The sequence below is a fragment of the Terrapene carolina genome, unplaced genomic scaffold (genome assembly GCF_002925995.2).
Source record: "Terrapene carolina triunguis isolate 2854851 unplaced genomic scaffold, T_m_triunguis-2.0 Scaffold148, whole genome shotgun sequence".
NCBI classification, from domain to species: domain Eukaryota; kingdom Metazoa; phylum Chordata; order Testudines; family Emydidae; genus Terrapene; species Terrapene triunguis.
In genome coordinates this window covers 6646108-6664511 of record NW_020664499.1, presented here as the reverse complement: position 1 = coordinate 6664511, position 18404 = coordinate 6646108, and the positions used below count along the sequence as shown (strand labels likewise).

General features: G+C 38.6%; 1 protein-coding gene across 1 annotated transcript in view; it reads left to right on the top strand.

Moving 5' to 3' along the window:
* Positions 1-18404, top strand: part of LOC113406897 (histone acetyltransferase KAT6B-like) — a 208167-nt gene extending 189763 nt beyond the window's left edge. Inside the window, exons 12-16 of the mRNA XM_029912011.1 lie at positions 6036-6267; positions 9857-10016; positions 10643-10909; positions 12325-12619; positions 15141-18404. Of these exons, the coding sequence (XP_029767871.1) occupies positions 6036-6267; positions 9857-10016; positions 10643-10909; positions 12325-12619; positions 15141-17617 (3431 nt within the window). The 3' untranslated portion in view covers positions 17618-18404. The remainder of the gene's footprint in view (positions 1-6035; positions 6268-9856; positions 10017-10642; positions 10910-12324; positions 12620-15140) is intronic.

Below are 18404 nucleotides of genomic sequence, written 5' to 3'. Positions count from 1 at the left end.
ACAGGAGGACCATCGGGTTGTGGGCTCCTTCCTTCCTTCCTTCTCTTTCACAGCAGCTAGTTCTATCTTCTTGACATGAGATCTTTCTAAATTGCTACAACTCTTGTATCCCTTCAAGTCAGTCACCTCTATTTCCCTGTGTTTCCTCTACATAAAGACATGCTTCCGTTTTCCAAGAATTTTGAAACATCTGCATTTAGAAGACACAAATATTATTTCATCTTCCCCCCAGGACAAGGTTGTTGATCATACTCTCAATTAATTCACTGCTAACGTTAACTTTTCCATATATCAGAGGAGATCATTCTTCCCTCATTCTCTTAACACGATAGGAAAAACATGGCAAGTGCTAATGAGCAGTTAAAATTTATCTTAGTATAGCCAACCACGTCAGGAGAACAAGGAAAACATATTTATTCATTTCCTTTCACTGTAAATGCTTAAGAAACTAAATCCTCTATAGGTAGGTTGATTGGGTGCTGTATACTGAAATATCTATTCAGCGACAGATAAACTAATTCCTGAAGGGATCAGAGCCCACTGTCCATGTTCCACAACAGCCATATGGGCAGAAAGGGCATCAGCCCCCCACAGAGAAGATCCGCAAGACAGCTATCCAGTTGTGTCTCTCAGCAGTTGGACATCTTTATAAAGCCCGACTGGCTTAACTTCATTCCTCTGCAGACCTTTTGACAGGATAATGCTCATAGCAATGGTCTCCAAATAGATACTATTAATTTTTCTAGCAGGGAACTTTTTTCTGTCTGTTTTACTTCTTCCTCTGTGCAATTTTCTTCCAGACCACTTGTCACTTGATTTGTTTTTTGGGACTGATCTCCCCCGTTCCAACCCAAACTAAGAAGTTGTTTGGGCATCTTCATGATAGTCTCATCTTGAATCCATGGAGACAGCAATTGTAGTTTAATAAACCTTTGTGGTTTTTTTTAAACAATTAGTAAGACTTCATTATTTCAGTACAGATTTGAATGGTAACTGGGTAGAAAAGACGTGGCCAGGTCCTGCAGCAAGTTAGAGCTTCATTTAGAGTTTGTAGGGAGAACGGCACAAAGCAAAATATCTCAATTCCAGGAAAAAAGAACTGATTTTCCAATCAGATTAAATGGAAGTTTGCTTCAGTCTGCTGAGCTTGGTGTTTTGCTTCCCTCAGACTATACAGTCTCTGGAGGAAGCCGAATTGACCACACTTACATATATGTGAGCTCAGATTTATGACCCTGTCAGCAGAGAGACTTGGTACAATTGGCTTGATACTTCCCTAGCATGGGATATTGAAAGATGCTGTGAAAAAACTTATATTACTGTGTGAATTTGATCAGAAAATGATGGCTCAGGGTTGCCTTTTTCATACAATGTTTGTAAGCCTCTGAGTCTCTTGCTTGGCGAATCAGGATTAATTCAAATTGAACCCTAGATCCAGACAGCCCCAAACTTTGGAGTATTCAAAATCTAGATCACTGCAATATCGGCCCATCTCTCATTAGGAGTGTAAGCATGGAGGCCAAAGAAGGGAGATTGTGTTCTTAAGTTACATAAAGGTGGCATAAATATTAAAAAGATTGCTTTTTGCAGAATTGTTCAATGTAGAATAAATTACTTACATATATAATTAATTGCTTTAAATAAGCATTCTGCAGAATCTTTCATAGATAAATTCTTATTCAGATGGATTCCAAGGGAATTAAGTATCAAACTGAGCATAGCAACAGTTCGAACGGGGACTTATTCCTGTTTGCTATAATTTCTTTAATGGGAATCCTAGGGGGCTACACTTCTCTGCTCTTAAATTTGTGGACTAGAGTTTTCCTAATTAAAAAGGATTATACAGTTCTTCCCCCCTCCCCATATATAATCTTAATCTCTTCTGTTGATGAAGTGTAGTAGTAATGAGGAGATTCATACAACAAAACTAGGAGCCTGAATGTGCATGGACAAATTGTTTCTCAAACCTGGAGACAGGGCTAGGAGTGCTAAATGTTAATATTTTTCTGGATATTAATTTTATTGTGCATGGGTCTGATAAACTTTTTAGTTAGCACCATGCATCCCTGTGAAGAGAGCAAGGGGACTCTTTTCTTAACTAAGTTAGACCTAGTAGTACTTTTGCTTCACTTCTTATTCGTAACAAACAGTCTCCACTAATGGCTGTTTATACTTCATTTATTGTGCTTTTTCCTCCAAATGTTGCCAGCATTCCTAGTCTCAAGTCATGGGTTATATCCTTAGAAAATCTGTTAGGTCGTCATTTTGAGAATATCCATTATTAAGACAAGATGGAGATACCAGCACTGGGGCTGTCTTTTTAACAGGGGCGTGTTGTACTCATTTCAGATGCTTCAGGATAAATACACGAGCTACCAAGATCAATGTTTTTTATTTACCCGCAACTTAGATCAATTATTTGGCATCTGTTTGGTAAGTTTAATGTAATAGATGTAATTTAAATCACAGAACCAATTAAATTGTGTACACTGTAAGTAAGAGGAACTTATTATTTAATCTGCACTATTTACACTGTGAGTGCAAATTATTTTTACGGTAATATGATACGAGCATCCTGGTAGGCCATAGAACCATAGAAATGTAGGTCTGGAAGGGACCTTGAGTGGTCATCTAATCCATCCCCCTGTGCTCAGGCAGGACCTAGTATACCTAGACCATCCTTGGCAAGTCTAACTGGTTGTCTAACCAGTTCTTAAAAACTTACAGTGACGAGGATTCCACAACCTCCCTTATTCCAGTGCTTAACTACCCTTAGGCCTGGTCTACACTAACCCCCCAATTCGAACTAAGGTACGCAACTTCAGCTACGTGAATAACGTAGCTGAAGTCGACGTACCTTAGTTCGAACCTACCGTGGTCCAGACGCGGCAGGCAGGCTCCCCCGTCGACTCCGCGTACTCCTCGCGCCGAGCAGGATTACCAGAGTCGACGGCGAGCACTTCTCGGTTCGATTTATCGCGTCCAGACAAGACGCGATAAATCGAACCCAGAAGTTCGATTGCCTGCCGCCGAACCAGCGCGTAAGTATAGACAAGCCCTTATAGTTGGAAAGTTTCCTAATATCTACTCTAAATCTCCTTTGCTGCAGATTAAGTCACTTGCTTCTTTGTTCTACTTTCAGTGGACATGGAGAACAGTTGATCACCGTCCTCTTTTATAATAGTTCTTACCATATTTGAAGACTTATCAGTCCCTCTTCTTCTCGGTCTTCTTTTCTTAGCACTAAATATATCCAGTTTTTTTAACCTTTCCTCATAGGTCAAGTTTTCTAAACTTTTTATCATTTTACTCTGTGCGTACTGCAGAATTTTAGGGGGAAAATTCACACCAGTGCTACCTCCTTGTTAGTTACACTGGAATGGGTGTAATTAACAAGCCCCTAATGTAGACAAAGTTTTATAGTAGGAGGTTCTGGGAGTATGAGTTTGTAGCAAACAGAAGGAGCCTGTGCTCCAGAGTATAAATTGGTGAAATTGTAAAGTTATTTATAGTGATCTAATAGTAATACCTCGCTTTTATGTAGTGCTTTGCATCAGTAGTTCTCAGAGTGCTTTATAAAAGAGATAATCATCCCCATTTTACAGATGGGGGGAAGTGGAGACACAGAGGTTAAGTAACTTACCCAAGGTCACCCAGCAAGCCAATGGCAGAACTGGGAATGGAAACAGAGTCTCCTGAATCCCAGTCTAGTGCTCTATTCACTAGGCTACACAACCATAATGATATGCAAAGATACTTCGGGAGAGTATACACTGAGCAGTAACACTATAATACATGGCATGATGTTAGAAAAAGCAAAACAACATAAAAGATTGTGTCTGAGTGTCTTTGCAAGTTATGGCATTAGCTGATGATTTCAAATAACTTGATAATTTAACCAGCTTCAATCTCTGCATTATGGGACACTTCATATCCTTGTACAAACCCAGGTGCTCCTTCTGCCTGCATCTAAAACCATCCCACCATTTCTTGAACTGAAAGTTCACACTCTGTCTCATTAGCAGTGACATCTAGTATACATTAAATACAAAGTTTGTCTTACTTTACAGCATAAGTAAGCTGGTTTAGAATTCTTATCAGTTAAAACTAAAATTTTCCCCAAAATTGTACACAATGTACGGGTGTAAAGAGGGGCTGTGGTATAGCAAAGTCTGAAGCAAGATATTTATTCTTGGCCTTCAGCCTACCCAGTACACAATGACCAAATACCATCAGTCTTAGAACATGAAGACCAGTGTCTTCTGTATGCACAGTGACTTAGCTTGTTAGAAAATGTATCTGAGTCAACAGACATTGTAAGGCACTACCGTATATAATGGGTATATTGTTATAGGCTACCTCACTGCAGTAAGCTTAAGTAGCACTATATAAGATGGCAGTTGTGCGGCAAATAGAACAGGTTGTACTGGCCCAGGTGTCTTCATGGTTTCCATAGGTTTAAGCAGACTTTACATTTCCTGTGGGGCAACTTTCCTCCTAATGAACTAGAAGGCTTTATTAGTCATAAATCCTTTTACTAACAGACTAGTAGATATCTGAATAATATTTAACTGCACCCACGATGTTACTAATCATCTTGTGTGTAATGGCATGTCTGCCTTTCTGTATTATGGACATTTTGTGGTCCAGAGGCGAGAGAGTTATCAGAGTAGATACACTTTCCAATTGTCAGCCCTGATGGGGCCCACAACAGAAAAAAAATAAAGACCATTGTTTCACACTATAAAATATTGATTTGGAGAATATAAAGTATGCAGAAAAGCGAGGAAATAAGTCCATAAGAACGACTATCTTTCACTAACCAAAATGTTAACCACCTGGCTTTAATTTATAGTGAAAAATATTGATTTAAAATGGGGGGGGGAGAATCAGAAATGTAATGGGGAATATGCTGATTTTGTCTTGGTATATGCAAAGTTGGTTATGGTAAAGGCGCATTTGCAGTGAGCTTTGAGATTTAAAGAAATGAAATTCTGACTCGTTTTTGAAGTTTAATGCATCAAGCCATTTTAGAAAGTTATTTGTAAGAGAGAAAACTAGCGGTGCTGGTGGGCTCTAGTTTGACACTTTTTGAGCAATGTAATTTCATAAATATGGGCACCTGCTGTTTAAGGTCTGCATTTGAATAGTGTTCATAAAGGTGAAGCTAAAGGAGTATTTAATCAGGGAAAGGTGGACATCATTAGTTTATGCCATTTCTTCTCCGTAAATAGATTTTAATTACAATAACAGCTTCCAGATTTTTTTTTCACTATCTTTAAGCAGGTTTGCTCTGTTTTATAATTTAAAGCTTCTTGAAATTGAGGCGGGCTAAAGGACTAGCCTAGATTATCCCATTGAGACCTACATGGTATATATCGAGGAAGACATTTTTGAACAGGATTATTGTATTATACTGCAAAATAGGGAATTACTGTGGAAGACCTAAAACTTGAGCTAGCTGAATGTTCTTATAGCTGACTTAAAGGAGATGGCATTTTAAAAAATATTTCTCACAAGTTCAGGTTAACCCACAAGTTATATTGTACATTGTTTATTGCATTTTAGTCAAGGTGACTCTTTGATAATACACAGCTGCCAATAGGAAAAGTGAATTGACTGTTACTCCCTGTGATGGTGCCATGTAAGAACTTCCATGTTATCTCCTGATTTCCAGTATTGGCAAGAAACCGTCTAAATGACAGTGTGTTTGTTCAAGTTATTGACCTGAAAAATTATTTTTTTCCATTATTAAAACATTTTGGATGCAGGTTTGAAATGCTGATACCACACAAATGAATCTGACGTTTGCTATAAGGAATTCAGAAAAATAAGGCCCACAAAACCTTCTTAGATACTACTGGAACAGGGAAAGACAGCCTTTTCTGCCTTTTTTTCAGCTGAATCTTTCTCTTGTTTTCATAGCATGTGGTCGCATTGACATGTCTGTTATATATAGTCTCTCTAATAGGACATGTCCTAAATTCTCAAGGTGAGTTGGTTCAATAAAATGTTCTTTCTCTTCCCTCTGTTAGGTTATTTACTTTCTAGAAGAGAGGGACAAGCAGGGTCCCCTGAAAAGCCGCTGTCTGATCTGGGTCGTCTCTCATACTTAGCCTACTGGAAAAGCGTCATATTAGAATACCTTTATTGCCACCATGAAAAACATATCAGCATCAAGGGAATGAGCCGAGCCACTGGAATGTGTCCACATGATATTGCTACAACCCTGCAGCAGCACAGCATGATAGACAGGAGGGAAGACAGGTCAGTAAAGCATATGCTATTTGGAGAGTACTTATGAAGACAAAAATATTCATTGTAGCAATACTCATTGAGCGTACACCTTTTATCATAGGAAAAAACTAGTGTACTTTGCATAGACTTTTATGAAGGCTTAATGGTGATAGTCACTGCCTTAGAAGGGACTGCCAACTTGAAAATCTAGCCAACACCTGTTTTGAAATTGAAGGTAGTTTCAGATAGCATACCCACGCCAGAGTCCCCTCACTAATTTTCATTGTTTTACAATCATGTTTTCCTCGTCCCTCCCTCCCCGCCCACCAAAAAAAAAAAAAGATTTTCTCCTCTTATTACTGTGTGAAAGACGCACAAACAAGGGAACCTAACTGACAATATACAAGTTCAGGCAGATGCACAGAGAAAGCAAAACAGTAGAATATTTTTCTTTATTTGCTTTCATTTATAGAAATTTTTAATAGCGCTTGTAACATTAGTAGATTTTTAAAGTTGACAGGGTCCTTTTTTACATGTCTCTTTTTATTAATATACTTTATTGAAAAAATTTAGATTTAGCATTTAGGGTGGAATTATCAAAAGGCCTAACTGATTTAAGACACAGGTCTTATTAATTTTCAGTGGAATCTGTGCTTCCATGTCTCATGAGCCTGGTCTCCATTTTAGATCGACTTAACTGCATCACTCAGGGATGTAAAAAATCCAGAGCCTTGAGTGACATAACTATGCTGACCTGACCCCCCCCCCCCCCCCCCCCCCCCCCCGGCGTAGACGCAGCTAGGTCAATGAAAGAATGCTTCTGTTAACTTAGCTACAGTCGTTTGGAGAAGTGGTGTTCCTACACAGATAGAAAAAACCTTTCCATTGATGTAGGCTGTATCCACACTATGGGGTTGTGCCAGCATAGCTGTGACACTAGAGCCACGCCGGTATAGGCCTTATAGCGTAAGTAAGCCCTTAAACACTTTTGAAAATTTCATCTTCAGAAACGAAAAGTCTGCAAAATTAGTTGGTGAAGGGACAGTGATTGCTGGGAAAATGTATCATACAAAGCAAGGAAGAAGGCAGTAACTGTGGACTCGATAACACATGTACATTTTGCTGTAGGCAGTATTACCAACCTCAGGCATTAAAAATAAAATCATGAGTCCATCACCAAAATATGAGATTAACTTAAAAATAAGTTTTGGTTTTTTTTAAAAAAAATAAATATTTTTGAGGTTCTTTTTCTTTGCCTTCTGGTTTCTGAGCTGTTAGAGTGCACTCACTTTACAAGCTATTCTCTGCAACTATGATGGCTAGACATTTGATTCTCATGATTCCAGGAGCTGGAGCTTTAAAAATGATCCTAAAATTACAAGACTTGCAATAAAATCACAAAAGTCGGCAGCGCTACATAGGAATTAAGCAGGTGTTCTCCTCCATAGGAGGAGAGCCAATGGTAATATCCTTCATTTTAGCTATTCTCGATCTCTGCCCTTGATTTTGCCAATCTTGATAGGGCGTAATTTAGGATTATAATGTTCTACTTTGCAATGTCAGACACAGCATGTAAGTGCTTTGGAGAGAAGGTTTGTTAAAGGAAGTTAAGAGTTTGCTTGTGCTCGGGAAGGGAACCACGACAGTTCCCAAATATTCTGATGGTTTATATTTTGTCTTGAGAAATATTGTTTTGTATTTTAGGTCACACAATCTCCAACAGTCATGCAGCAAATTAAAATATAACTTACATGAGAACAAACCATGAGATAAAATTCCTTGATTGGGTGGAATGAGTAGGTTAAGGAGGGAGAGTCTCCATGTATATGGTGATGAGTTGGGAGGATCCTTAAGTGTATATTTTTCCATGTTTGGTTTTTGCTGTGGTGCTAAAAATAATGGTATATGCCTCTAGTTTATAAACAGATGCTTCTCGATAAACAGAAATAATCTCACCAATGCCCGATCCTGCAAACACTTCAGCACATGAGTAACTTCAAGCATGTGAATAGTTATGTACTCAGGTGCATTAAATTACTCACATGTGTATGTGTTTGCAGGATCAGTGTGTTGTGTTTTCTGTGTCAGGTTCCAGACTTTTGATTTTGAAACCATAGTTTTGTTGTCTGCACAGCACTGTGCCGTCCTTCCAGAATCCCCTGCACAATGAAAGCAGCATCCATGGGCGACAGTCACAATCAGAGCCCCATTGCACCTGGCACAAACAAATATGAAAGCATGAAGCCAAATTCTCTGCTGGTATATGTGTGATGCAGCTCTGTTGCCTTCACCGGACCTGTGCAGAGAATTTGGCCCACGGTCCCTGCCCCAAACAGCATCCAGATTTTACAAAGCAACCCACAAAGGGTGGGAGAAAGGGATTAAGTCAGATACACGTGGTTTTTATATACATCTACCCATTCAATTTCCCCCCTTCTCCAAATAACTATATATAACTAGATAGATATGAAAAAATACAAGGTGCCAACTGTACCCATCTGCCCTTCAGTTCATTAAGTTTCTTACAGGTATCATGATAGAAGTGGTTCCCAAGGAAAACCAAAGGATTACTTTGCTCTTTAAGTTATCTTAGAAAAGAGAGGATATGGGGAATATGACAGAGTTCTATAAATCATGGCTGATATGGGGAAAGTGAACAGGGAAGTGTTATTTACTCCTTCACATAATACAAGAACTAGGGGTCACACAGTGAAATTAAGAGGCAGCAGGTTTAAAACAAACATCAGGAAGTACTTCTTTCACATAAGGCACAGTCAGCCTATGGAACTCATTGCCATGGGTTGTGGTGAAGGCCAAAAGTAAAACTAAGTTCAGAAAAGAATTAGGTAAGATCATGGAAGATAGATCCATCAATGGCTGTTAGCCAGGATGGTCAGGGACGCAACCCCATACTCGTGGTGTCCCTAAACCGCCAAGTGCCAGACGCTGGGGCTAGATGATTGGAGATGGATCACTTGAAATTTCTCTGCTCTGTTCATTCACTCTGAAGCATCTGGCATTGGCCACTGTTGGAAGCCAGGGTACTGGGCTAGATGGATCATTGGTCTGACCCAGTAGGACCATTCTTATGTATTGTTTCTTCTATTAGAATACCTGTATTTGTAATTTGCTTTCCTGCCCAATCAGATCCTTTTTACAGGACTGATACTCTAGTCACTAACTTTCCCAGTTTTAAGCACCATGGTCCCATGTATATTCTGCTTTGTTCTAATATGTTCTGTATCACAACTGGAGAGAGTTATGGCAGGGATGGGCAAGGTGGCCCTGGGGTCCGTGCTCAGACATCTTCCACATGTTTGTAAACATCTACAGGAGCATTCTCTTTTCTCTCCTTTTCCCTATTTAATCCTGTTAATATCCATCTTTTATCTTCTAAATTATTATACTCATTTTTGTTATGATAAAAAACACCAACATGAGTGATACTTCTCCTGCATGCATGTAAGATATAATAATGTGTATCTAGCGGTCTCCATCTCCCGCTCTATTTTTACCCAGACCTCTATTTTCCAAAGCAGTTATGCGAGATTTAAGATGTGAGATTGTTTTGTTTTATCTTGATGTTTTTCTAACATCAAAAATCCTTTTTGAATTCTAGATTTGTAATAATTAGAAGGGAAAAACTGATCTCAAGCCACATGGAGAAACTAAAAGCGAATCCACGCATCAATGAAGTAGACCCTGAAAGTTTGAGATGGACTCCACTGCTTGTTTCTAATGCTGCGGTTTCTGAAGAAGAGAGGGAAGCTGAAAAAGAGGTAACAGCAGACATTGTCTGTCTGAATTCCTTTCCTTTGGATTTCTTCTCCAGTCTTTATCATTAAGTAGTAGGCTGTCTTAAATATAGCATTGTTTAACATTGTCAGATCTTAGTTATGGGGGAAACTGCTTGTGTGAAACACTTCAGCACTAATCAGTTATAACTCAGGGTTTTTGGAGATTGTACAGTAAGTTTTGGAAAATGAATATGAAAACTTAAACTCTGTTTCGCTTGTTATGAAGTTGTATTTACTGCTCCTGAAGTAGTCTAGGAGCATGGAATCAGATCAGATTTGGTGCAGAGCTCAAAGGCCGCAGTGTCAATTGATTCTTTGTGTTTATGAACTTGCTCAAAGTGATCCATGTCAGTGGGCATGTAATGTAGTGCTAAAGGACTTAAATCAATTCGCTGCATCATTAATAGTGCTAAATATCCCATGAAATGCAATCTTCTTTGGTTTGTTATCCTAACTGTTGTAAAGTAGCTACTAGATGATTCAGCTGAAATGTTGTTGCTTGGTTAGGCAGCAGTGCTAATCAGGATTGACTTATTGTAACTCTTTAGCTGAACTTGATATGGCTAATACCGTTTCAGTGACCCATTATTTTAACCCCAACCCTTCAGGCTGAGCGTCTGATGGAACAGGCTAGCTGCTGGGAAAAGGAAGAGCAAGAAATATTCTCCACAAGAACTAATAGTAGGCAATCACCTGCAAAAGTACAATCTAAAAATAAATACTTGCGATCTCCAGAGAGTATGGCAGTGGTTGGAGAGCGAGGGCAATCCACGGAGCAATCTAAAGAAAGCAGTGAGGATGATGAGGGGGATGGGAATCATCAAAGTTCACCTCCACGGCTGACCAAACCACAATCACTGGCCATAAAAAGAAAGGTATGTTACTTTTAGCACTTTCAGTTAAAGTTGTTCAGTGTCCATTACAATCAAACCATGTTTGTCAAGAAGATGTAAAAAAAAAAAAGGCAGGGTTTTTTTCTGTTTACGAGCTTTCCTTAGACTGTTCATTTTTTTATCTAAATTGTTTGCACACTGAGCCCTTTCTAGTTCATAGTTGTTTCCTCGGAAGTTTTGTTTTCCTTTTGACTTTTTTGTATTGTTATGAAAAAATGGATGGCACTAAACATCAGAATTAGAATTTATTTTTAAACTAATGACTGCCCTCTGCTGTTTAGGGTTGGTACTGATTAAACATTTTAATTGGTTCTTCCATACCCTCACTTGGGGTTTTTTTGTCCTTTTGGGATGGAGTCAAATCAATTATTTGTTTTCTCCTGTTACAAGATTAGCAGGATAAGAAGGTCTTTTGCAAGATATGTTAATAAAGCAAATGCATTTTTTAAGAAAAATTTGTTTCTTGAAATATTACATTTCTATTTTCTTATACAGAGCCTTCTTATTCCAAGAACTAAACCCTCTAAATTCTGCTTAAACTTGAGTATTGAATTTTTTTTGCTGAAAATTATGTAATCACATTGAATGTTTAGTAACTTAATTTAAGAACCCATAAATGTTAAGGTACTTGGCTTAATGCATGTATTTACATTGCTTTGGTAAGAATTTACAGATGAGTGTCCCATTGTGTATATTTTGGGTTAGAGAATTTTAAAGTAAATGTGAATCTTTGAGAAATGAATAGGTAACAGTGGAAATAAATCTCATTGAAATTTTAGTTGAACCTGTTCAAACCCTTCTTTTCTACAGCTGCTAAACTGTAACGTTCTTTAATATATTGCTATTATTTACATCAAGTTTGAGACTTGGACTGTTTGTCTTGGCACTGTGCTGTTTATCATTTTCTGCTTGTTTGTTTATAAGCAGCTTCATAATTTTAAGGAACCTGAAATCTAAAAGCGTAAGATGTACATTTGAGTCTTGCAAATGTTTTTAGTGGAATTATGAGATACTAAGTATACAACCAGGTATTTGTAAGCATAAATATTTTATATATTACTATTGTGAATTTTTAGTTATTTAACCAGAGTAAAGGCTGGAAGCCAATCATAAACTGTAGATCTTAATTTTCACCTTCATAGAACAAAGACTACAGTGTGCATTCTGTCTCAGATGGTACACACTCATTGCTTAACTGTATGGGTTTAGTATATAGCAGTAAAAAATCGAATCTCGATTTAAAAGTGTAACATAAGCTAACTTCTAAATTGATAAATAGATTAGACCATCATAAACGCATTTCACAAAAATTAACTTGTTCTCTATGTACCAAGTCAGCTAACTCCTCCTGGACTCTAACAGTTTATTGTTACATTTTTTGGAATTATTTTTTTTAGAGACCTTTCATCTTGAAAAAGAAAAGGGGTCGTAAACGCAGAAGGGTTAATAGTAGTGTCACAACAGAGACAATTTCTGAAACCACAGAGGTGTTGAATGAGCCCTTTGATCACTCGGATGAAGAGCGGCCCATGCCACAGCTGGAACCTACTTGTGAGATAGATGGGGAAGATGATGACTTAAAGCCTGTGATCAGAAAAGTATTCCAGTATCAACCTGGTAGGCAGAACCAGGTGGAAGAGGAGGACAAAGAGGAGAAAGACAATCATTATAAAAATGATGTTCAGTGTGGAAGTAAGTTGAACATTATTTTTAAACTATGTTAAAGTTAACTTGTCACTTGGGATTCAAAGGCAACACTTGCTTTTGTAGTTAACTAGTCGGTTTGTGACCAGCTTTTCAGAGCTGTTGAAATTTTTACATTTCACGATCAAAATAACATGCATTTTTACTAATGCTCCGTCCCTCTGAGATATGCTTTATGCTATTAGTCCCACTTTATCTGCTTGCTTTGTGTAATAGCTTTAGGCATGTTGCTCTTTTTTCAGTATTTTTAGTGTTTAATTTTTCTGCGCTCTCTCTGTCCTGTTACAGCTTCTTCAGTATATTAACCCCAGTTCATTATTCCTGTTCAGGAGAAAATTAGCAGGTTTTGTTTCAGTTTGGGATATTCATGTATTTACCATTTGGGAAAGAACAAAAATGTAATCTTGTATATCTACAACAGGCCTCCTCATACTTTTCCAGGAAAAACCAGGGGATTTCTTTCTCTTTAGTTGGTTTCATGAAACCTTTATCTACAAAAAGCAGGAGGTAGTTGATACGGAAGACTTTTTTTTTTTGCACTCAGCATTGACAGCAATTTAGTTATGAGAACTACTGAAATTTGCATAGTTCTCCAGGAACTATGTCCTCTTCACTTTAGTTTGGCAGTTCTGCAATGCTATATTAATAAACTCTGAGACCTCACATTCTTCCACCATGAGCATCCAGAGACTTCCCTTTCCATCTTTCAAAATAGCCTGGGTCTGTTTAAGCCCTGGCACAACTGCCAAGTCCCGGATTCTTCTGTTGATTTGTAGGGAGATGTTTGGTTCTAGGATCCCGGGTCTTCCCTAAAAAGTGCACAACAATTTATGTAATGCACATTTTAACAGCTGCTCACCAAGTTAGATTTCAAGGATATTGCCCAGCTGGAAAGCTAAAGGATGTAAAGTGTATTCACCAATGAGCAGTTTTGGGAAAATCCTCATCTCTCTCCCTCTTGACTCTCAGATGAAAACATCAGTTTAATTCCAATTTTGGAATGAATTATGGATTCTTACATATAAACACTTTTTTCTCAAAAACTGCAGGTATCTCTTTGGTACTGGAGAACTAATAGTTCTCAGGACATGTCGGGAAGTTAAATTTTTGTGTTGCCCAACTGAGAGATCATCTGCTGATGCCTGGTTCGCACACAGCTTTTGTACTGGTATAACCATGTTGGTTAGGGGTGTGATAGTCTACCAATATAGTTACACCAGTACAACCCCTAGTGTAGATGCCGTTTTACCGGTGTAAAGGTGCCTTATACTGGTATAGTTTATCCCCCTTCCTGTACAGAAATAAATTGTACTGTTGTAAGCACACTGATATTGATAAAATTGCATCCACAGTAGTGGGGTTGTACTGCTTTAACTATACTGGTATTTGTGTATAGATGAGGCTTAAGAGTCTAGTTATCACATCAACCAACAGTTGCAATGTGTTTGGAGTAACCCTTTCAGTGGGAGGTCGTATTTAAGAGTGTAACACTTTTTCTGAAGCTGTGTCTTTCAAGGCAGTGGTATTCAACACCAAAATACATTTCTTCCTAATTGTTTTTGTGATTAATTGAATTGTTTTTTTTAATTTCGTGTGTGCTTTCGATTTTATTTAGTTCTGTTTCAGAATGTGTTTTTGCATGGAATCTCCCCCCACATTTTGGTTTGTATTGCAAGACACTTCTTGTGAGGAGGAAAAATTATTTTCCTTTTTCAGCATTGGAGCAATAATTTATGTGCATCAAACTCAGCATAGTACTTCCTAGAGTTAAAGCACCTTTGAGTATCCAGCAGCTGTATCATTTCTGCAGTAACAAAAAGGGTGTAGTAATGCATTCCATATCTAGATAATGAGAATTGATATCCATGTTTTATAAAAGTACATATTACTGTATAAAGGGGTGCATGTATGTGAGCTCTTGTGTGTAAAAATCTCTCTGGGGTTGGTTTATCTCACTAGTGGGAGAGATTAACAATTGTAAACTTTGTAGCATTCTGTTTTATTCTGAAAACTAGCTCTGTATTCTATTTGTCCACCACATTTTATAAATACCACAAGGTGAGGAGATAGTTCATATTAAATAAAAGGTTTGTAGGGTACATTTTCTGTAGTTTAAAAATGTTTTTTGCTTAAAATTTTTTCAGGAAGTATCAGATGGCATTTTTAAATACATATATAGTTATGAGGCTAACTGTTATAGTGCTACAAATAAGGTATCTGTCTACATTTATTCAGCTAGTATGCTATAATGTTTAAAACTCTTGTGCAGTTTTACTGAGTGGGAAGCAGTGGGTGTATAGTAAATATTGCCCCTACTTACTGTCGTGTGTGGTTAGATTAAGAGTATCTATTTATTGGCAGTATAACTTTTGTTTAATTATCCAAAGTTTTGTTTAAAAAGAATGTATAAGTTAATTTTGGATTAATGAGTTCTGTCTGTTGATGGAAATGGATTTGTTTATGCAAACTAAGACCTTTTTTTCTTTTCTCTATTCTCTGCTTCCCAAAGACAACACAGAGGGTGTAGCTGTCTTGGAAGAAAGCACTAAAGACAATCCTGAACCTTTGAGGTGTAAACAGGGCTGGCCCAAAGGAGTGAAGCGTGGTCCATCTAAGTGGCGGCAGAACAAAGAAAGAAAGCCTGGTTTTAAACTTAATTTATACACCCCACCTGAGACTCCTATGGAGCCTGACTACCAGGTAATAGTAGAGGAACAGAAGCAAGTATCTGAAGACAAGCCCTGCCAAGTTCCTGCTATTGCAGAGGAGGAGATTAAAGAGCCTGTTAAGAATTTGCAGCCTCAAGATGAGGTAAAAGAGCTGGAACCTGAGCTTCTAAACCCACCCAATGAACCCTTTGAAATCATAGAAAATGATCTAATGAAAGTAGAGGAAGAAGAAAAAAATGTAGAGGAAGATGTTGCCAGTGCAAAAAATCAAGATGACCCACAGAAGGAAATGTGCGCTCAAAAAGATGAGCCTGAGCATTTGGATGATCATGAAGAGGAGGAAGAAGAAGAGGAAGAACCATCTCACAATGAGGATCATGATGCAGATGATGAAGATGATAGCCATATGGGTTCAACAGAAGTGGAGAAAGAGGAGTTACCAGGAGAAGCCTTCAAAGAAGTTCTAGACAACCAGGAGTCTTTTTTAGACTTAAATGTACAAACTGGTAATTCAAATCAAGAGGACTTAATGGACTGTGGTGTTGACCTTGCAGCTGAGTGTGAAGGTGACCATAAAGAGCTTACTGAAGATTCGGGGCCTGTACCTGAATCTGATGATGATCATACAGATAATAATCAGGACCAAAAGGAGAGTGAAGGGTTAAATTCTGATTTCAAGGAAGAAAGTACTGAAACCATGGAGATTGATTCAGAGACAGTACAAGCAGTCCAGTCTCTAACCCAGGAAACAAGTGAACAGGAAGATGCATTTCAGGACTGTTCAGAGACGCAAGAGGCATGTAGAAGCCTGCAGAATTATACTCATACTGATCAAAGTCCACAAATGACCACACTGGATGATTGCCAACAATCTGACCACAGTAGCCCAGTCTCATCTGTCCATTCTCATCCTAGCCAGTCAGTTCGTTCTGTTAATAGTCCAAACGTTCCTCCATTAGAGAACAGTTATGCTCAAATCAGCCCAGATCAAAGTGCCATCTCTGTGCCATCTTTACAGAACATGGAGACCAGCCCAATGATGGATGTCCCATCAGTTTCTGATCATTCACAACAAGTTGTGGATAGTGGGTTTAGTGATCTAGGAAGCATCGAGAGCACAACGGAAAACTATGAAAACCCAAGCAGTTATGATTCTACAATGGGAAGTAGCATCTGTGGAAACAACTCTTCCCAAAACAGTTGCTCGTATAGCAACCTTACATCTAGTAACCTAACACAGAGTAGCTGTGCCGTGACGCAGCAAATGTCTAATATTAATGGAAGCTGCAGTATGATGCAACAAACCAACATCAATTCTCCTCCTACCTGTAATGTAAAATCTCCTCAAGGCTGTGTTGTTGAAAGGCCACCGAGCAGCAACCAACAGTTATCTCAGTGCAGCATGGCTGCTAATTTTACACCACCTATGCAGTTAACTGAAATCCCAGAGACTGGCAATGCCAACATTGGCCTATATGAAAGAATGGGTCAGAGTGAATTTGGAGCAGGGCATTACCCACAGCCATCTGCTACCTTTAGCCTTGCCAAACTGCAACAGTTAACTAACACACTTATGGATCATTCATTGCCTTACAGCCATTCAGCTGCTGTAACTTCCTATGCAAACAGTGCCTCTTTGTCCACACCCTTAAGTAACACAGGGCTTGTTCAGCTTTCTCAGTCTCCACACACTGTTCCTGGAGGACCCCAAGCACAGGCTACTATGACCCCACCCCCTAATCTTACTCCACCTCCCATGAATTTGCCTCCTCCCCTTTTGCAGCGTAACATGGCAGCATCAAATATTGGAATATCCCATACCCAAAGACTGCAAACTCAGATGGCTGGCAAAGGCCATGTGTCTGTGAGAACCAAATCAGCCCCTCTGCCCCCAGCGGCAGCAGCCCATCAGTCACAAATCTATGGGCGTGCTTCACAGACTGTGGCTATGCAAGGACCCGCACGGACCTTAACGATGCAACGTGGTATGAATATGAGTGTAAATTTGATGCCAGCCCCCGCTTATAATGTCAATTCAGTGAACATGAATATGAACACCCTTAATGCTATGAATGGATATAGTATGTCCCAGCCCATGATGAACAGCGGATATCATAGTAACCATGGATATATGAATCAAACACCCCAGTACCCTATGCAGATGCAGATGGGAATGATGGGAACTCAGCCATATGCACAGCAACCAATGCAGACAACACCACACAGTAACATGATGTACACTCCTCCAGGGCATCATGGCTACATGAATACTGGCATGTCTAAACAGTCTCTTAATGGATCCTACATGAGAAGGTAGGCTCTTTGGAGAGTCAGATTACCAAACTGGCGTATTGGATTGATCTGCACAAATAGGAGAGTACGATTTCAAAACCAGCAATTGGTGTGAATGCAAAAACATTTGTTGGCACCATGTTAAAAGCTGTATGCAGCAGAAAGCCTTATACAAGTTTGTTTTTTCTTTTTCTTTTTTCTTTTCTTGTTTTGGGGGGGGGTACCTCTCTTTGTTGTTGATTTTGTTTTAGGGGGATGGGATTGGGTTTTTTTTGTTTTGTTTTGTTTGTTTTTTTTAATTTTAACTGAAGTTCTCTGGAAAGGAAGAATTCTTTATACGAACTGCAATTACACAGCAGCCAATGGTTCAGAGCCATTTTATGTGCCTGCTCCCATTAAAAATGTGGATACATAGACTCCAAAACTTAGTACTGGACCCTGAGATTTCTCTCCACTTTCCCCCACATGTAAATGCCTTTTAGCATTTCATTTATTGTACATTTTGTTTCTTAAGGTGACACTTCCGCATGCCGCTAATGTCTTTGTTAGTGACAGTGCATTTTGTAGTACTGTACAAGTGTTGTGCTTAACAGTAAGCCATTTCTTAAGTTTTTTGCCTTGATTAGGTTACCCTAATTTGAGGGTAAAAAAACAAAACTATATTTTTGTTAATTATAAAACTTGTAAAAATAAAAAAAACTGTAAAAGCTATTCACATTTTTGTTAGTTCAAAGGGTTTTATTGCTAAATGTTTGGTGTAAAGTTGAGACTCTTTTCCATTTTTGGTGACCGACTTCTGTTGTTTTTTTTGG